A 21,461-nucleotide genomic window follows, 5' to 3' on the forward strand; every position below is an offset into this window, starting at 1 on the left:
TGTTAATTGTGATTAGTAGGTTCATTTGCATCTAAAAGGAGTTGTTTTCTTATCAGCACCATTGAGTTGGGAACCAGTGTGCTCCATTTATATAGAGTGGCCCATTTTAACCAGGCCCATTAAGCAGTAAAAGTAAATGTGGGTGTTTTACAAATGCAAATATATCATGCAAATAATGTACTTTATGCTGAATGATGCCTTGGTTTTCATATGTAAAATTAGAAACTGTGTAGCGCGGAGATAATGATAAACACCTTTGCATCTGTTCATGAAATGTATCATGAGCTGTATGCATCTGAAATTGTAGCTGGGGTTTCAAGCAGTATTTCTCCAGTATCCTCAAACATGCATTCCATATTATCAGAAATATACATGTACTTATCTAGTTATTTATATATTCCTAAGTAATCAAGAAATCACAGAAAAGAGTAATCTAAATTACCTAACCTATTACTTACCGTCAGTGATGAGATTTTTAATTTTGTTTCCATTTTTAAAGATTTTTAAGTTTTTATCTGAGCTGATGATAGTGGAGGAAGAAATGTTACTATACAGGCTAGTTCCTTTGTAAGAGACTTAATTGTGTCCATAAGAGATTTTTAAAAAATCCTTAGTGTTTGAAGTAATTCTCTTTGATGACCTACAGTAGCATTTCTGTTGTTTTATAAAATTCACCAAGTAGAATAATGGTGCCCATGTTCTGTATACATCAAACTTGGCCACATTCGAGGAGGGAAGTCACCTTCAGTCTCTGCCCACATGGGGTTTCTGCTCTTTGGAAGTCAAGACACAGACCTATGGAAAGTGAATTAAAGGTGTAAAAAGATGTCAGATCAGAAAATACGGCAGAATATGATCAATTCCCAATTGGCTGTACGAGGAGTAATTACTAGACCAGTTCAGAGTAGGGGAGAGGTCCCAGGGTGGCAGTGACCAGGAACATTCTCCCTGGGATCTGTGATTTGAGTTGAGCCATAAAGGACAGATTTGGACCTGAACAAGAGAGGAGAACAAAGGAAGAGGACATTTCAGGCAGGGGGAAACAGAATTGGCTTGAATGGGCCTCGGAAGTATATGGGGTCCATGCGTCTTCTGGAAACCTGCTCAGGTGGCATACTGGGGAACAGGGGGAACACGCTGGGGAAGATCAAGGCTTCTGACGGGCAGAGAACCTATTGGCCTTGATTCTGCCCTGCAAGCGACTGGTTTTCACACACTTTTGTAATCACCAAACTCTTCAAGTGAGAAATTATGTGGAAAGTCAGTATATAAGACACGTGAAAAATCACATGGCTCTGTTGACATTGGAGCAGGACCTCACTAGGCACCCATTCCCCCACCCCCACCGTTGGACACCTCCCGAGGGCCTCCTGAGGAGCAGTCGGCAAAGCAAGGGCAGAGCACATGAAGACGCTGTGCTTGGAGAAGGCTGCTAAGGTGTTAGACAGGGCGGCCTGGGATTGGGGGGGTATTGTTGGGGCACTAGTGAGAACACCTGCATGTGGTTTGACCCAGTAGAGCAGAAACACAAGAGACCTTGGAAGGAAAGGGTTGGCAGCAGTGGGTGACAGTATGGGAGAGGAAGGTGTTGGACACTCCAGAATTTTGAGCTTGAGCATGTTGCGGGTGATCACCAAAGGATGAAAATTTTTTTTTCATTTTTGTGAGGAATGCTGAGTTACATTGTAAACATTGGATAGGTGTCAGCTCAGACACCCAGCAGGTGTCTCAGTGTTGCAGGAAGTGAGTGTACCATGAGGAAAGAGAGACAGCCATAGCCATGGACACTGTTGTGGGTTGAGTCGTCTACCACCCCCTCCCGTTCTATGTTGATGTCCTAACAGTAATACATTAGAATATGACCTTATTTGGAAATAAGGCCATTGCAGAAGTAACTAGTGAAGATGAGGTCATACTGAAGTAGATGGACCCCTAAGCGAATATGAAAAGGGGGAAATTTGGACACGGATGAGCACACACTCGGAGAATGCCATGTAAACACGAAAGGAGAGACAGGGCGGTGCATATGTAAGCCAAGGAATGCCGAAGATTGCCGTCAACCCGCGGAAACTCAGGAGAGGCACGGAACAGATTCTCGCTTACAGCCCTTAGAAGGAACCAACATTGACCATGGACTCCGAGCCTCCAGAATTGTGAGACAAGAAATTTCTGTTGTTTAAGCCACTCATCTGTGGTATTTTGTTATGGCGGCCCTAGAGGACTCACAGAAACATGAGAAACCCAGGGCAGTGTGGAAGTGCCCATGGGGACGACCAAGGAGGCAGAGGCAGAAAGCCCAACCCTTTTCTTTATGCGATCGGTGGGGTGACAGCCAAGGGTCATGTCAGGGCACAGCCAGAGATAACGTTCCACGGTCTGGAGAGAAGGTCAGCTGGAGATGCAGAATTGGAAAAGCTAGATTTTCCATGGATCCATGAACTCTTCTAGGAAAGAAATAGGAGGAGAAAAGAGAGAGGGCTAACATTCTTGGAATGCCCATAATTATGGGGTCCAGGCTGGACAGAGCTCACGGGACATAGAGTAAGGAGAGTGCGATGAGGAGAACCAGGCCAGAAGGGTGTTTGAGGTTAAAATTGGAAAGGATTTTAAAGGGATAATGTCTAAGTAATTAAATAGGTAATGTCAAAAGTCATAGAGTTTATGTAATCAGGAAAATAAAGGCAAGCTTCTCTTGTGAGCGCATGGAGGAGGGGAGGGAGGCTGTCATGCCCTCAAGGGCCCTTTGCTCTATGTGAGAGGAGTGTGGCCAGTCCTTGGAGACAGCGATGTGCTGGGGTCAAGGCTGGGCACGCATGCCAGCTGGGGGCTTTGTTAGCGCATGGCAGAGCTATGAAAGCTGAGGAGAGAGTCTGGATACTAGTTGAAGTTTGATGATGGGTGCGATAAGAAGTTACTAGCCCTCAGAAGGGGGAGGCGAGTGGAGACAAAGGGTCCAAGGGGTAGTAGAGGGAAGATAGGTTCCAGAGGAAAAGAGGCCAGTAGGATGCCACTTTGCAAGGAAGAAGGTACAGACACAGGTAGAAATAACGGAGCCTGAGTGAGCTTATGCAAAATGGCTTTGGTTTTAGAAAAGAGGAGGTGACATTGCCTGATGGAGGTGTGGAGAGGGAGGTCTGGGATTTGGCAAGTGGGAGAAGATTGGGGCCAGCCTAGCTGGGTTGCTGACCACCAAGCCAGTGGTCCTCACCTGGAGGCAGTTTGATATCCCAGTGGTGGCAGTATCCGGAGATAACTATAGTTGTTACAACAGGGGAAGTGTTGCTACCGGTATCTACTGGGTCGAGACCGGGAAAGCTGCCGAAGATCCCAAAATGCACAGGACAAGCCCCCATGACAAAGAGCTCTCCCGCCCCAGATGTCAGAGCAAAGTGAAGAAACCCTGGGGAGTTCCACAGCGGTTCTCCCTCCCTGGGGAGGTTCTCAGACGTGTCCAAGGAGGGAAGCCTTCAACTTCACAGTGTGCTGGGTGGACCGTTTTGAAACATTGACCATCGCTCTTACTCCAGGCCCCTCTGTCCGGTTCTCATGGCCGTTTCAACCCCCAGCACATCCAGGGCCTTGGCTGTGATGGGCACCCAAGAACTCTTTGCGACATGATCCAGTTGGAGGCAGGATGCGTCTCTAGTTTTCATACTTGGCTAAGGTAACAAAGCGACTGCGTTTCTTCCCGTGGTCCGTATTTTGCCCTCAGGGTGATCTTGCCATGCTCTCTGTTGTAGCCTTTGTGGTCACGGATCGTTTTTGTCTAAGTGTTTCAGAAATGCCTTCCCGAAAATTGGCCAGTGCTGGTCTGTGTCCAGCTGACCCGGGAAGGTCACTGTGGCTGCCGCACTCGCCAGTTTGGGTCTGCGCAGGTTTCGGTGCGGAGTTCTCTCTTTTTATTTCAGCTTGCTTTATTTAGAGTAGGTGGCATCTCCGAAGCTGCTTCTCACAACCTATTGAGTTTTAGAAACTATTGGTGGCTACTTGGGGCTGAGGAACATTTGCAATGAGCTAAGCATCCAGAAAGGAAAGAGGAAGATGAAGGTGTGGCTGCCTCATCTGTTCCAGGAATGAAGAGCCAAACTGGGAAAGTGCGCGAGACGGAGGGGAAGTGGTGGCACCGAGCACGTCACTTAAGTTCTCCGTACCTAATCGTGGGTCGTCAGGATCACCGCCGGGATTCTTGCGGCGTACTGAGCATCCGTTGTTGCGTTTCATTCCCCGACACTACGAGCTGTCATTGCCTCCAGGTTGCGGGCATGGAGTTGAGACTTGGCCAAGTTGAAAGGCGTTCAGGCTCTGTTTTGCACAGACTCCTGAGTCCAGATCTTGTGCTGTCCCCACCACACCGTGGACGGAACCAGGCAGCCACTGAGATCCCTTTGAACGCCCTCATGCCCTGTTTTATCTGGAAGGTTATAAAAGTATCAAGAGTGTCCCCGAGAATTCTGAACGTTCGTCTATGCTCTTTAGTGGTGCTTCTCAAATTGTGAGCGATACTTTATGAAACTTGATCCCTTCTTACGTGTGTTTCTGTCCAGCCTGCTTTGATTTCTTCATCCCGAACTTCAGTGACTGGCGTCTTTCACCCAAGGAGTTTGTGGTCGTATGTGTTATAGGTCACATTTGTTTTTCTGTTATTTCCTGGTAATGAGCCTACAGTTAGAGTTAAAACACTAGACTTTCAAGTATGGGGTTGGAGGGGGTGGGGGGGATTTCCCCATTATTCCAAGTGCTTCCAGTGTTTGATTTCTGGGTAAACACAGTCTGGTGGTAGACGTCACACGTCCAAAGGGATGGCCTTCACATTTTGATTCCGGTGCTAAGAATATGACTGGAGGCTGTTGAGTTGCCTCCAAGTATTAGGCAGGCTCTGGCCTCCGTAAATACTAGATCCGAACAGGCTGGTCTCACTATATCCGTTTCCTTGTCCTTAGTTTGGGTTTTCTGCTTTTTAGTGTGCTGTGGACCTTTCTAGCAGAGCTGCTACCTGTTCCTCCACAGACACAGCACATAGGTTGGTCCTTCGCCGCCTAAAACCCTTTAGACTTTGAGTTCTTTCTTCTGGTGTCTATCTTGCACTTCTTCCTTCACTCGTTGGCTCTCTCTCCATCATTTTAGGTTTAAAAAGTTTAACTGTATTAATATATATATATATATATAACATTAAATATTACCATCTTAACTGTTTTTTTCAGTGCACAGTAGTGTTAAGTACATTGACATTGTGTAACCAATCTCTAGAATTCTTTTCATTCAGCTTAGGGCACTGCAATTCTATGCCCATTAAATGATTCTTTTTTTGAAAAAAATTTTTGGATTTCGTGTATTTTTGATAGAACACAAGGCGGGGAGGAGAAGAGAGAGGGAGACAGAATCTGAAGCAGGCTCCAGGCTCTGAGCTGTCAGCACAGAGCCCGATGCGGGGCTTGAACTCACAAACCGTGAGATTGTGACCTAAGCTGAAGTTGGACGCTCAACCTACTGAGCCACCCAGGCGCCCAAGATACATTCATTCATTCATTCATTCGTTCGTTTAGAGACAGAGAGAGACGGAGCACAAGTGGGGGATGGGCAGAGAGAGGAGACACAGAATCTGAAGCAGGCTCCAGGCTCCGAGCTGTCAGCACAGAGCCCGACGCGGGGCTCGAACCCACAGACCATGAGATCATGACCCGAGTTGAAGCGAGTTGCCCAACCGACTGAGCCACCCAGCCCCCCCCTCCCCCTTCTTCTCCCCTCAGCCCCTGGAAGCCTGCATTCAGCTTTCTGTCTCTATGAATTTGACCACTGTAGTCTAGTACAGTATTTGTCCCTGTGTGTCTGGCTTGTTTCATTAGTATGATGTCCTTGAGGTTCACCTCAAGGTGTAGTATCCTATTGTGGTGGTGATGGTATCCTGTTCTCTCTTTTACGGACCAACAGTTCACATTTGGTAGCTGAGTTCTTAGAAAAAAGTACTTTTCTTCATTTGCTTTTCATTACCCTCACAGAAAGTCCAGACCAGTGTGTGGGTCTTGGTTAGTTACAGTTGTCTGGGTCTCACAGCGATGGAGGCTCACGAGAGGAGGGAAAACCCATGCCAGATCGCATCATTATGCCAAGAGCCACCTTAGGGCTGTACAACCTGTTAACCCACGGTGTCCCCTGGGGAGTTCAAAGTAATGCAGCTTCAATTGTACAGCACTTCCTGAGGGCTAAGACTCAGCAGCCGCTGGGTCTGCTGTTCGAGATGGTATCATCCCTCCCTTGGGATTTTTGCTGGCTCAGCTCTGATCTTAAATGACCATCCGGATCAATGTGCTCAAATGCCAGGTCACACGCTGCCTTTCTGGCAGACGAGGCCCTCTTCACCTGTTGGTCAGTTTCCTTTGTCGCAAGTGGGTTTGTCGTGTAGTGCTGAAGGTCATGGAATTTTGCTGGAGCGTTATTGAAATGAGACATTGGTGGACCCCGTGTTGTGGTGTCTGCTAATTACGAGCCCACGTGTCTGTCTTTCACATACGGTGAGCCCGATTGCTTTTTCTAGCCTGGAATTTTGCCTTGAGATTGTTTTTGTTTGTACGTTTGTTTGTTTCAAGTTTTCATTTAAATTCCAGTTAACATATAGTTATACGTAATATTAGTTTCAGGGGTAGAATTTAGCGATTCATCACTTACGTGTAAACCCCAGTGCTCATCACGACAAGTGCCCTCCTTAAGACACATCACCCATCTAGCCCATCTCCAACCTACCTCCCTCCTTCAACCCTCAGGGTATTCTCTATAGTTAAAAGTCTCTTAGGGTTTGCCTCTCTCTCTCTCTCTCTCTCTCTCTCTCTCTCTCTGAGGGACCATCCAAAAGAAGTGTGTAGATTCTCTGGCTAGCGAGCTCCAACACTTTGCAATTAACATGACAGGAACCAGCTTTACTTGAGCTAGAAAGAGACCATAGGTGAATTCATCACTGACAGTGGGAGCCAGGTAAGAGCAGGTGAGTGGGCCAGTCCCAAATCTCTCCCCACGCCTGGAGTACTGATTACGTGGGCAGTGGTGCAAAACTACCAGAATAGTGATCAGTGACTTAGGCACGTTAAAAGGATGCTGTAGAAATTGCTGAGTAGATTTCTATCATACAGAGAATTTTCCTTATCTTAAACCACTGGATTTACACGACCTCGGTTCCCCACATTTACTCCATTCCTGGCGTCTAGTCAGTTTTCCGCCAAATCAAGGTCAGGATAAAGAGGAGATTTGGGTGGAAGTAAGCTGGATATTCAGGCTCCTGCGGTAATACTCAATTACTGAATGCTCTCAAAGCACCAGCTCCTCTATAATGAAGTCCTCAGTTTTTAAATATCTTTAGAAGTCAGGTGATTCAGGATCGGCAACAGCCAGCTTGCTGTTTCCTGCTTTCTTGTAAAAATAAGATGGTAAAATTCCAAGGAGCTGGCTGGAGTTGCTAAAAGATAATCTTGAGCGTTTTAATGCACGTTATTTTTCATGCATCTTTGAGCCTTAAAGGCCTCCACAAAATAGGACAGGAATCAGACAAAAGAGAAATCAGCTTGCCATGATCCTGCAGCCCCAAGACCCCGCCAGATCTGGTGTCCTGTGTGTCAGCCTGGCCATCCAGAGGCCACAACGGCCAGAGCTTAGAGGGCTGCCGGAAAAGCCATAGGTTCGGTGCATTAATCTTGCTTCCTACTCTGAGTATAGTCAACCCCAGACAAAACCAAACCCTTACATCAGGGTTCGTAAGTGCGTGTTTTCCAGCACGTTTGACATTATTTTGATGTTTAACCGTGTTTTTATGTGCTGTGGCGCTTTCCTGCCTCCCTCTCCGCCCCTCACCAATCACGTAACGCGTCCCTATACCTGCTGTGCTGTGACGTCTCTGGTAATGAAATTTTGGTCAACAGAATGTATCACTGGGGTTGCTCCTTGTTAACAGTATTGATTGCCATCCTGTTAGTACCAGAGACCCTGGCTGATTGGTAAAGTGTTCGTTACATAGCCCCTCAGATGTCTTACTATGTGTGCACATGTCCACTGAACTTAAAAATCTGTTACCAGACCAACTTCTCCCTTTTGTGCTGTGATTGACAGCGCATTAACCAGTATCATGTGCCGTGGACTATTTTAGTGAAGGTAATTTATACTGCCTCCTGCGTTGGATGTAGTAACGTTTTTGACTAAGTGCTTTCTAACATTAATCTAAACCGATCCTTGATTTAGAATAACCTACTTCCCACTCTAAGGATATTTTACTAAGACTGGCTTGATTCTAAAGTTTCTCGCTGGGTGTCTTAAAACCGTGAAAACGCTCATCTATAAACGTAGTAAAGTGTCTTTGTATATACTGATCTTCCTTATTTTCTTGCCTCTCCTCTTACCAGACTGTGGGCGGTAGCGCGTCTACAAAATGTTTTATAGGCTACGGAGTGCAACACTGTAAGCCAAGAAATTGAAAACAGGATACGAAACGAGGGGATGGGGGAGGGAGGGAGGCCATCACAGCTCTTTCTGTAATGTTAAGGATTTGGTGAGGATAAAGGCCGAGAAAGGCAAGGTCGCATTTCTCACAGGCAGGTGCCGCTAGGAAGTGACAGAAAACCCACTTGGTCCCGGCAGACACAGATCGAAGTTCTGCCACGTAAATTCATAAAATTAGGAATAAATTAGCAACCATTCTGAAGTTACAAGTTGTGACGTTGAACTGTGTGAATTTGCCATGTCGTTAACCCGCAAGTGATTTCAGTGCCCAAGAGGGAGAAGGGTCAGGACAGTAACTGGGATACCCACGCAGACAGGTTCTGCCCTGTGAACTACGAAGCCCATTCAACTGAAACCTCATGTTTTTTTTTTAATTTATTTTTTATTTATTTTATTTTATTTTTTTTATTTATTTTTTTTTTTAAATTTTTTTTTCAAAGTTTATTTATTTTTGGGACAGAGAGAGACAGAGCATGAACAGGGGAGGGGCAGAGAGAGAGGGAGACACAGAATCGGAAACAGGCTCCAGGCTCTGAGCCATCAGCCCAGAGCCCGACGCGGGGCTCGAACTCACGGACCGCGAGATCGTGGCCTGGTTGAAGTCGGACGCTTAACCGACTGCGCCACCCAGGCGCCCCTTATTTTATTTTTTTAAACGTCTGTTCATTTTTAGGAGAGTGCAAGGTGGGGGGAGGGGTCCGGAGAGGGGGACAGAGGATCTGAAGTGGACTCTGCACTGGCAGGCAGCCAGCAGCCAGCCCGGTGCCGGGCTCGAACTCGTGACCCGCGAGATCATGACCTGAGCTGAGGTCAGATGCTCAACTGAATGAGCCACCCGGGTGCTACCCAAACCTCACGGTTTTTAAAGATGCATTTCCATGGGGCGCCTGGGTGGCTCGGTCAGTTAAGCATCCAACTTCGGCTCAAGTCATGATCTCACAGTTCATGGGTTCGAGTCCTGTGTCGGGCTCTGTGTTGACAGCTTAGAGCCCGGAGCCTGCTTCGGATTCTGTGTTTCCCTCTCTCTCCCTGTCCAGTCTCAGCTCATGCTCTGTCTCTCTTTAAAAAAAAAAAAAAAGGGCAACGAATAAATGTTTTTAAAAAAAATTAGAGATGTATTTCCAGAGGGTGAGGGTGTAAATAATGCATCAGTGGGAAAGCATGACTTCTAGGTGATACATTTGGAGAGGTGGTTGTTCCGAGTGTGAATGAGCCCATGCTCACACTGGCTTCTCTTGTGTTTCAGCACATCAGGTCCACCCATCTGGCCGGGCAGTACCTTCTTCAAGAGAAATGGAGCCCTTCTGCAAGGTAGGTGTCTAGGAGCGGCCCTCCCCACCCCCTCGCTCTACGCCCTTGCGCTGGGTAGCAGGTGGGAGAGCGCTGTCCTCTTAAGGAGCGGGCACTGTCTGAAGAAGTGTGACTGCTGTGCGTTGGGGCTCTTTGTCCCGTCTCTTTATTTCTTCCTGCTCACGTCTCCTGGTTGCTATGAATTGTTATTCCGAATCTGGGACTGGTTCTTTGGTTTGTCACCGCTGGTCGTATTCCAGAAGCGTCCGGCTTGCTTTGGTGAAACTGGAATCGTGTGGCAGTCAGGATATGACAGTAGCATAAACGGAGCTGGTTAAAGACAAAACGGAACAAAACAAAACAAAAACCCTATTATGTATTTTCAGTGCTTGGGTCAACGAGGAATGTTGGGGGGGTTCTGGCACTTTGGTTATTGTGGTGGTTCCACTCATTCCTTGCTGTCCCCTAACATCCGCGTGTGCCTGGAAGGTTGGTTGCCTGTGGTTTGTTCCGAGGCTCGGAGGTGAGCCACCCCTCTCCTGTCCCGACGACTGTCCTTTGCAGGGGGACATCCTTTCTGTTGTCCAGCCCACCCTTCGCTGTTGGTTTGCCGTCAGTCCTCCCCAGCCTGCTCAAAGAATTCCAACTGCCGTTCATCTCTACTTTTGCTATTAAGTTTCTTTTGAAACGGCCAAATAAAGTTGAAGAATAAATGGTTAAAAGTAGCCAGAAGAGGGGCGCCTGAGTGGCTTAGTCAGTTAAGCCTCCAACTTCGGCTCAGGTCATGATCTCGCGGTTCCTGAGTTCGAGCCCCGCGTCGGGCTCTGTGCTGACAGCTCAGAGCCTGGAGGCTGCTTCAGATGCTGTGTCTCCCTCTTTCTCTGCCCCTCCCCTGCTTGTGGTCTGTCTGTCTGCCTCTCAAAAATAAATAAACATTCAAAAAAAGAATTAAAAGTAGCCATAAGATGCCTTCTGGATAATGCTGGGTTATCTCTGTTAGAGATGTCTGCTGTGCAAGTAAGCTGGAATCAGTTGGCTCCCTGGGCCCTCCCAGTTTCCTGTCCCCATTCACCTCGTCGGGCCGGGTAAGGGTCAGAGCGGCACGGCTGGCCAAAAGCAGATGAATCTGGTCATACCAAGAGCTTTAGAACTGGGCTGGGCTTGTACAGAATATTCCACACCTTTCCGTTGGTTTAGAGCTGGTTAGCCTCTTTTCCTTAAAAGTACATGCCGAGGGCTGGCCAGGCATGTGAAGGAGTTAGAATATAATTGTGGCTGAGAAAAGGGACATTTATCTTCAGGTTTCCAGAGTAGCTCGAAGAGATGCCATCACATTTGTGTTGTTGTTTTATAGGCCATGCAATTGCATACTGCTTTTTAATAGCCTGTGAAATCAGGAACTGAAGGATTTCCTTGCCTTTTTGCTTGGTACGGGCGAAATTGAGGTGGGAAGTTTTGACTAATCCTAATTTTAATGACTGTTATAGATACCTTTATTTTTTTTTTAAATTTTTTTTTTTTTTTTTAACGTTTATTTATTTTTTTGGGACAGAGAGAGACAGAGCATGAACGGGGGAGGGGCAGAGAGAGAGGGAGACACAGAATCAGAAACAGGCTCCAGGCTCTGAGCCATCAGCCCAGAGCCCGACGCGGGGCCCGAACTCACGGACCGCGAGATCGTGACCTGGCTGAAGTCGGACGCTTAACCGACTGCGCCACCCAGGCGCCCCTAGATACCTTTAATATTTAAGGAAAAAAGGGAACTCCCTCTACTCTCAAAGATTAATACATAATTAAAAAAAATCTGTTCTCCCTTCAGATAGCAAAAATGGAAACCAATTATGATGAGCCTTTGGGAATTTTTTTCAAGTGAGTTTCAAAGTTATGTGCATGTTTATTTTTCCTCCAGATCTACAACAATAATACGAATATCATTCGAGTTTGGATTATTTTCAGGAGAGGGATTTTACTTGGCGAGCACATTTTCTTGTAGGATTTTTACTCATTAAGTTTCATATTAAGATTCGCTCTTAGGATATTAGTTTTTGGTTGTTTCTGTTGGGCAGAGACATGAAGAAAACATCAATGAGATTCTGAAGTTGAGTGATTTCACTATGAGATCCTATCTCATGGGTGTGGACATTTTTCCTCTTCCAGATAGGGTTTAAAATTCTAATTATTCTAAGTGTTGAGAATTACATTATTACAGATTTCAGATGCTTATTCAGTCCCCATCCAATTCCATGCAGCCCTCCTTTTTTGTTTTTGTTTTGTTTTTTTGTACATGTGAAAATCAGAAGACTCTTGGTTGGAGTTTGAGAGGGTAGGCAAGGATTTGTTACGTTTTTCCTGCGATATTTCTTTGCTGTGTATTATATTTGCTCTATCTATATATGGAGTTCAGGAGACACTTTTATTGTTGCTAAGATTTTTCAAACTATGTGCATGTTCTCCCTAATTAATATTTTCGTAGTCCTTTGGTGGGGTATGGTTCATCAAGAAATCGCTCATGCCCATGAGTGAATGTTTTACAATAAAAATATGGGTATATAAACAACGGAGCTGCCCAGTCATGCCAGTGGAATGTTTAGTTTAAAATCAAGTAGAGGGGCGCCTGGGTGGCGCAGTCGGTTAAGCGTCCGACTTCAGCCAGGTCACGATCTCGCGGTCCGTGAGTTCGAGCCCCGCGTCGGGCTCTGGGCTGATGGCTCAGAGCCTGGAGCCTGTTTCCGATTCTGTGTCTCCCTCTCTCTCTGCCCCTCCCCCGTTCATGCTCTGTCTCTCTCTGTCCCAAAAATAAAAATAAACGTTGAAAAAAAAAAATTTAAAAAAAAAAAAAAAATTAAAAAAAAATAAATAAATAAAATAAAATCAAGTAGAAGGAGCACCTGGGTGGCTCAGTTGGTTAAGCAGCCGACTTTAGCTCAGGTCATGATCTCGCGGTTCCTGAGTTCGAGCCCCACATCGGGCTCTGTGCTGACAGGTCAGAGCCTGGAGCGTGCTTCAGATTCTGTGTCTCCCTCTCTCTCTGCTCCAATCCCGCTCGCACTCTGTCTCTCTCTCTCTCTCTCTCTCTCTCTCTCTCTCAAAAATAAGGAAACATTTAAATTTTTTTTTTCAAAAATCAAGTAGAAGAAAACATACCTGATTTATATACTCACTTTCTCACCTTTATACATTTTCAAAACATGCACACATTCCTTCTTTTCCCTCTGTAGCAAGCAGGAGGACATTTTTTTCTAGATAATTAGCCTAGCCCACCCCAGCCACAAGCAGAACTGGCTGACCCGGGCTACCCGGGGGTCAGGGAGAACCTACTGTGCCCAGTGGCCCTGGGGTGGAAGGTAAGAGAACTTGGGCATGGCCGAAGAAGCTGATGTGTCTCGTCATTTGGAGGAGGGGGGCTTATTTTTGTCAGGACGGTGGGAGAGTAGGGGCTGTCAGTTCTTGGGAGAGTTGACGCCTTGAACAAGACCTTGAAAAATAGTCTGTGTGTGTGGAAACAGAGCAAAGGGCATTGCAAGAGGGGGCAGCAAGAGTCTGTAGGCAAGAGAGGGCGTGGCGATGGGGACGTTATGTGGCAGGTGCGGACAATGAGTGATTCACGGGCACTTTGGGATGATGACATCCCATGTTCTCAGCAGGATCTGCCCCAGAACGCCATGCTGCCCACAGAGGGTATGGTAGCAGTTAAATCCTGAAGTCCGCGGCACAATGTGGCATCATGGTTCCAGTGGGGAACCCATGTACGAAGTCAGATAGTTGTTTGGTTTGTTAGCTGTCTGGCAGAAACATAGTAGTTATTATTTTTTTTTTTTCTAGCATAAAACCAATTGTAAGAATTCACTGGAAGGAAGCACTCAGGGTCCTACTAGAGTGTGGCCTCTGTGTTTGGTTCTTGCAGAGTCACTGGCGAGAGGGCCTGCTGAATCATCTAGCAGTTTTGAGGATAATGGGGGAAGATTTGGTTTGGATTACACCAGGCATGGGTACTTAACATAATTGGCCATTTCATCAATTCACAGTATTTATTTTAAATGCCATTTAGGCTGCTAGAGACAATTTTAGGATGTTAGCAGTTTCAGGGACCAGAGAGCACTTCAGTTCTTGTACAATGGAAACCTAGCTGTGTGCCAGAAGGGGACAAACCCTTTGTTTAAAGGGGACCCAGGGCAGGTCCAAACAGATGAGTGTGGCTTATTCGGAGCCCTGCAGGAGTGACCAGCTGACAGGTGTCTCCAACTGTCCCCTCCGCATGTCTGCGTGTCTCTGTTACAGTCGGTGTGCGTTTGAAATGCATTTTTTTATTTTATTAGTTAATAACGTCTCATTTTTTTGTAATGAAGAGAGTAAAGCGTTCTCCTTTTTTTTTTCTTCTCCAAACTCCCTTGCGCCTCCCCCACCCACCCACACATACACATTCCATTCACCCATTAAACTTAAAATTGGGTTACTTTATTTAAACATCACCCTTGGATGGATTATTTTAATGAGGCAGTGATTCCTAGTTAAGCACATTCTTTACCCCTGGTCTAACGCTTCATCTGGTCCCTGGATGTTTCATCCCAGCACTACATACAGCATTGCCGTTCTCTTCTCTTCCTGCCTTCTTCTAAAAGTTCCTATGAGCCACGGTCATCTTGTCTTCCACTTCTGCCCTTTGGGTCTTTGTAGGGTCCGTAAGCAGTTTCGTTCAGAGACCAGCCTCGGCCTTCATAGCTCTGAGCTTGCTTACCATCCGGGACCACCTGCCTTTTATCTCTTCCTCTTCCTCTGAGCAGGTGTTTCCAGGGCCCCGCCCACTCTGGCGTCACACCACACACCCCAGCCCTCCTGGCAGATCTGCTGGAACGTGGACATCTCGCCCCGGCCATGCCCGCTTGCAACCTCCCCGCCGGCCTTCCCGGCCCTCCCTCCGCCTTCCTTCTCTCCCTCACTCCAGGGTTGGGCCACTAATTATTATTAAATCTGTTTCCTTAGGATGCAGCGGAAGAATTAAAATAAATTCCATAACACGCATAACAGATTTTTTATTTCCATTCACTTCTGACAACCCACGGGATGAGCTAATGAAATGGAAGGAAGAGCTCCAGGGTGTTCTGAGTGCACGGAGCAGGTTGGTGCTGCTGTAGGCCCGAAAGCAGGTGGGGACAAAGGAAACCAGCTCTTTTGCTGTCCGATGCATGCTGTTCCCGTGAGCGCACAGGTGTGCTCGCCCTTGGTCACACACGTCCCAGGTTGACTGTGACCATTGGATGACCTGCTCTGGGGAGTCCCGGGTTCCCAGGTTCCAGGTTGGCTTCAGGTGCCTCCTTTCCTGGGAGTTAATATCCTTGCACCTGCTCTCCACCGCCCTCACCTTCTGCTCCAGGCTCTGCTATGCATTGTTTCTGCTATGGTGCACGTCATGCCTCACTTTGATCGTTTTTCCTGCTGCGAAAGGCTCAAGAGCAAGGGCTCCGTGTATCAGAAACAAGTTCCAGTGGGCAGAGCACCGGGTTACAAGCAAGGGGTCCTGGTTGTGGTCCCAGGTCTGCCACCTGGTGAACTTTCGGGCCAGCCGCTGGGCATCCCTATGTTTTCACGTTCTTCCTTGTGAATGAAGGAGTGGACCTCAGTGGTGGCTGCGGTTTCCCGTGGAGCACATACCAGCTGTGTTCCGTTCTAGCGACTGGTTTCCTAAACGTGGGTCAAAATGGATTTGAGGCTTAGCTGTAGCTCGGTGGAAGACAGAGTGGTGCTTTCAGCCAGCTGTGTCTGCAGGTGGGTCCAAGGAGAGGAGACAGCGTGGTGGCAGCCTGGCTGAAGATTCCAAACCTCGAGCAGGACAGCTCTGGGAGGTCCCGTGGGATCTCAGGGAGGCAATAAGCGTGGAAATGAGCCCGGTCTTGGCTTCTTGCGTGACTGGCCAAACCTCTCTGGTGGTGGGGGGGGTGGGGGGTGATAACAATAGTGACGCTGGTGTCCTAGGGTTCTTGTGAGGATTCAAGACATTCACATTAGAAGGCATTTAGGACATGCTACATTCCCGGTCAGAGTTAGTTATTGGAACTTCCTGGGAAAATAGGAAACTAGGGCTGGAATCTCTGAATGTGATTGATTTCCCTGCGCTCTTTACCTTCCCTGCTAAAATTTCCCTTGTTCCTTTGCTGGGTTAGTGATTCTCAGAACAGGGCCAAAGACGGGGGATGCCCCAGATCCTGCTGGATTTATAGATAGATCTAAACTATTTGTTCATCCCTTTATCTCCGATTCCTTTCAAATAGGACTGCTTCCTTGCGAGGTCACCCAGTTCACACGCACGGAGCTTTACCCCTTGCTCTATAACTGTATGTACACGGCAGGTGCGTAGACAGCCACGTGCGAGAGCACGGATTTAGCATCGCGTCAACCCAGGGTTGAGTTCCTCCCTCCCTGGGCACCAGGTGTTTGACCTTGGGCCTCAGTTTTGCCAGATGTGTTCCCCAGAACCTTTGCGGAGGTTAGAGGAGAATGTGAACCTGAAAACACAAGTCCAGACCAGGGCCTGCCTGGCCCCTCACAAACGCTCTGTCACGGCAGAGGTTTATAAACTTCTGTTTCATTCCCGGGGTTTCTGATCATTCCTCCTGGCACATGTATTCAAGGTGAAAAGTTCCTATATACCTCAAAGTAGTGGACTCCTGATCTCTCCTTTGCGTGGCTTTCCATTCTCTCTGCCAGCCCCCGTTTCCTTCCCCGTGGAACCAGGATGGCTCTGCAGGATCCCATCTCCACACGGCCTCGGGCCTCCGGGCACTTCTGGTGCTTCTGTCCAGAAAGACCTCGGATGGGATCTCAGGGCCTTTGGGCTTCGCCTTGACCCTCCCCCACTCATCTCTGCCACATTTGATTGCAGCCCCTGGGCTGTTTGACTTCTTTCATCTAATCTGCTCGGCAAGCTGCCTCCTTTGTCCATTTTGCAAACCAGGGCATCCACCTAATGCATAAATCTCCTGACTCTTGTCCCCAGGCACGCCCGTTTAGGAAAAAATACAGTAATAACAGAAAGGGGGAGAGGAAAACCTGCCTACATTTCCCCCCAAGTCCTGAGCCTAATTGCCTTCTCTACTCTGTCAGCCTGCAGAGACCTTTGGGTTTTAGGAGGGGCCCCTTTCTCTTGGCATCATTTGTCTTGTTCCGCGCTGAGGTATCTGTAAAGGTATTTATGTAATCACAGTAATAAAGTCAGGACGCTGTTTTTGTTCACAGGTGAATTTAAAGACTCGCTGGCCACCTCTTTAGTCACTCATGTTCTGTGCGGTCACTGAGAACAGGCTCTTACGTTAGTGCAAAAATATAAGGAAATGCAGTTTCAAAAGAAGCCTCTGGTCAGTTCTGACGTCACCGTCTCCTGGGAATCCAGACTTGCCCCATCTGCACTTACTGCGACATTCCCAGTGTCTCCAGCCTGGCGTGGAATCTCAGAAAACATCCATAGCCTGGATGTTCCCTTCTGACTCGGACGTCAGCGGGTCTCTCTCCCACCGTCTGAGATTTTCACGGGAGCCCAGTGTTGCACCCTGAGGAAATGGTACCCTGTGGACAGAAATAGGGAAGTCAGAAGGAGTTGCCAGTTTGACCGGGGGACGTGGCGTTGAGAGCTTCCTCTGGGACAGGCACCTGCCAAGCAGGGTCCGTGGGCTGGTCCTCCTGTTCCAGGGTGATGTCGCTAGGAGGGGACACAGGCTGGAGTTAGGAGAAGGGAGGTCAAGGCTAGGAAGGGAATGTTGAAACGTGTGAATCCACAAATGGCCACTGCAATTATGGGCACAGATGAGATTTTCAAAGGAGTACAGAATGAACTCCTTTCCAACATGGACATGTTAGAAAACGTGGATTTATGATAGAAAGCGGTGGTAGTGAAGACAACAACAACGACAGCAGAGAAGCAGCTTAGTGGGAAACTGGGGAAAGTCGCTGAAATGAAGGGCAAAGAGTTTCAGAAAGAGGGGACAGGCCGGAGCACCCGCAGACACAGAGAAGCCAGTGACGCTGTCAGCTCTGATGGCTACAGAGGCACAGGGCCTTCAGCGCACTGCCATTAGTCTACTGTCGGTCCCTAGGGACCTGTGTGTTCAGGACATTTTTGCATAAATGGAATCATATAAAATGTGACCTTTTGTGTCTGGCCATATATGTTCTTTACGTTATTCTTATATTAGCCTTATACATTAGGTATTCTTACTCCCATTTTGTAGATGGGAAAAGTAAAGCCCCAACAAATGTCCTGCTCGAGGTCACAGATCCAGGATCAGAAACCTAGACTCACCCTAGCTCATCTTTGGTCCCATACGGGTTAAGTTGTTTTTGAAGTTTTTCACTTGAGATGCTGACCTGTTCTCCGTTGTGCTACAGACTGGGGCTGGGGACAATCCTGTTGTAATGGTCAAAAGCAGTTTATAATGACAAGACAGAGAGATGGAAATGAATCCTTCTGTTGTCTTTTATCATTCAAGGCATTGAGGTATTTCCTGTCTCTTTTGGTCCCCCCCCCCCCCCCCCACAGGACTGTTGTAAACAGCTGACTTTAAGATCTTTTAAAGACTGTGGATAGAGAAAAAGGGAAATCCTGAAGTTAGTCATCCAAAGACTAATACAATGAGAGGAACTCACACCTTTACAGAATGAATATTTTGAGCCTATCTGGACTTTATAGTAGTAGATAGAGAGATACAGATATTTTTACACCAGTTGTAATCCATCAATAGGAATATATCCTTACAGTTTAAGTTTTGAGCACTTAAACTGTTTTTCTTATCTATTAAATTGTATCAGATTATAAAATACATAAAGATTACACAATTTTGGATCACATTGTACTGCAGAGCCTGCTTTTATCAAAGTGCTCAATCTTAAAATACAATTGGAAAAGTCATTCCCCTTGAAGTTCTGTTTAACTGCGCTTGGATGGAAGTCTAGAAATATTTTTATGCAATTGCTAAGAGGCTTGCGATGAAGAGTTTTTTAGAATGTACTCAATGAGCTGTTCACATTACAGTTGCAGAAGTGCACTTAAAAGCATCTACCTGTAAACTTGCAGAGGTCAAGTTTGTGTTTTTGTTTGGTTCCCTCAGCGACCAGAAGGCGTGGCTGAGAACTCCAGGGTGTAGCGCTCACTGAGGAGCACATGATAGGTTGGGAATGTATGCGTGTGTGTGTGTGTGTGTGTGTGTGTGTGTGTGTGTGTGTGTGTGTGTGTGTGTGTGCGCGCGCGCGCGCGCGCCTACGAGAGTGAATGCAGCCCCAGGCACTCAGGCTTTTACCTCCCCGTGTTGTGAGTCTGCAAGAATAAATTCTCCTGCCCTTCTTTTCTATGGTGATTCTATCCCACCCAGCCCTCCAGTTGGCCTTTGCAAATGATGGCCTGAGGATAAAAGACCTCAGTTTTCAAATCAGCTGTGCCTGGATCCATTCCCTGCCTGGCTGCCTAATTGCTGCCTGACCTTGGACAAGTTATGTGAACTTCCTTGAGCTACAGCAAAATGCAAAAATACCAGTCCTGCAAGATTGGTATCATTGTGGGGATTAGCTGATGACAGTGTGTGTGACATCCCTGGAACTCTGCGGGAGCTCCTGTCACCACTGCTTTCACTCCAGGGGAGGCAGCCTGCCCGGGAGAGAAGAGTAGAGACCTTACAGCTGGCCAGTCTTGGGTACAGAGGCCAGCCTCTGCCATCCCCCAGCTGTGTGACCTCAAGCGGCTTGCCTGATGGGTTTGAGCCTTTCCTTCTTAGCGGGTCAATGGATAGCACTATTTCATGGGATTAAAAGATACTGTATGTACTGGGGCTGGGACAGTGCTTGGCAATAACTGAGTGTTTCATCAATAGAATTCATTATGCTTATTGATAGCATTTTTGCAATTTCCTAAGGGTTTCGATACCTTCCACCCCCAAATAGCAGTAACATAAACCCTTCCCCCAGTTGAACTGACATTTTACCTTCAGGAGTATTTAAGACTGTTTCCAGTCTCTGTGAAGCTCCTGCTACATGAAGGCAAATACCCACGAGATACCTAATACCCGAAAGAGGAGTAGAACAGAGTTCTTACCAGCTGCTCTCACAGACACTTTGGGGTGACTGAGATCTTGCAGAAATGTGACCCAGAGAAAGGAGGTTCTTTGGGGATGAGTTAGAATGGCTTACGATCTGTACTCCTGTCTTTTTCCCCCTCTCAGTGTCCCTGATGGTGCCAGAGTACGAACTGTTTGCAAAGATGCATTTCAGAGGTGGGAGGGAAAGAAAGGAGAGACATACTTGCAGTGATCAAGAACCTTAGAAAATCATTTAAGGGATCATATTGAACTTGTCCCCCAGTTCATGGTGACCCTAGTACACATGGGTTGGCCCCGTCTGAGGCTGTGATTTTTTTTTTTTTTATGGGGCATATTTAGAATGATCTCATGCTGCTAATTTGACACAAATTGCATTCAGGTGTTAGGATACAGGTCTGTGTATAGAACTGCTCTAACCTAGTGTCTTGGCTGTGGGTTCATTTTCCACAATGTGAGCAAGATGGTGAAGATGATCATGACAAGAGATGAGAAGGCCTCGACGTGTAGAAAGGCCGGTTCTGTTTCTCATTTGCATGTACCGTATTTCTCAGACTCTTAGAGACTTCATTCTTTAAGTTTGGCCATGGTTGGGGGTGGAAACAATTATGAATGAAGTTTTCACTCTTACTTTTTTTTTTAATGTTTCTTTTGAGAGAAAGCGAGAGAGAGTACACGCACACGAAAGCAGGGAAGGGGGGACAGAGAGAGAGAGGGAGAGAAAGAATCCCAAGCAGACTTGGGGCGCGATCTCACGAACCTGACCCCACAAGATCATGACCTGAGCCAAAATCAAGAGTGAGACACTGCACTGATGACTGAGCCACCCAGGCACCCCAAAGTTTTCAGTTTTAAAATTTTGCAGCTAAATTGGAGTGCTTTCGTGGAGCCCACTGTTTCCCCTGCCCCACCTTCCAATATGTATATTGCAAATGGAGGGGTGCCAGCTTCTTACAGGAGCTCGCTGGTCTTAGCAGTTGGTTGAGATAGGGGCATATAACCCATCGCAGGCCAGGTTCTTCTTACTTCGGGTCTGGGGGCTCTGAAAGATATGCTAGATTCAACAAAGGGTACCACACAGAGTCAACCAGCATCTAAGAAATGGCACCAAGGCCAAGAAACAGAGATGAGGGGCCCTTTACCACTGTCCTCCCCATGGTTGGATTAGATGAGGTCTGAATTCCCCATTTTACTTAACCCAGCTTGACTGGGGGGGTGGGGGGTTGTGTGTGTGTGTGTCTATATGTGTGTGTGCACCCAGAGCCCTCACTGACAACGAATCTCTAAGTGAACAGCCTCAGTTCAGCTAAATGTATGTCACTGGTGGTTTCTGTGTGTCCGTGAAGTTCCAACCTCTCCGTTGGTCTTAGGAGGCCCACTGAGGATCATGGTAGTAATAATGCCTATTCTCTCTGTCCCCCAACTCACCTTCGCCTTTGGCGGAAATAAGCTCGGAGAAGCTCACACTGAGTTTACAAGGTGGCTGCCACAGCCTCTTGGGCTGCAGACACCGGCTTTGAATCTGGCATTTCCTCAGTGTCCTCAGGAGAAGTTCTGAGCAGCATTGTCATTAGATCGGCCCGCATCACGTGACCACCGGGAACCATCAGTGTGACCAGA

General features: G+C 47.2%; 1 protein-coding gene across 3 annotated transcripts in view; it reads left to right on the top strand.

The window, feature by feature from the left end:
* FOXN3 (forkhead box N3) overlaps window positions 1–21,461 on the top strand; it is a 301,023-nt gene that overhangs the window by 170,870 nt on the left and 108,692 nt on the right. For all 3 annotated transcript variants that reach the window (XM_086709045.1, XM_086709046.1, XM_086709044.1), the window contains one exon: window positions 9,725–9,789. In XM_086709045.1, the coding sequence (XP_086565171.1) occupies window positions 9,725–9,789 (65 nt within the window). The remainder of the gene's footprint in view (window positions 1–9,724; window positions 9,790–21,461) is intronic.

This window comes from Puma concolor, chromosome B3 (assembly GCF_028749965.1).
Source record: "Puma concolor isolate L17-30 chromosome B3, mPumCon1.1.hap2, whole genome shotgun sequence".
NCBI classification, from domain to species: Eukaryota; Metazoa; Chordata; class Mammalia; order Carnivora; family Felidae; genus Puma; species Puma concolor.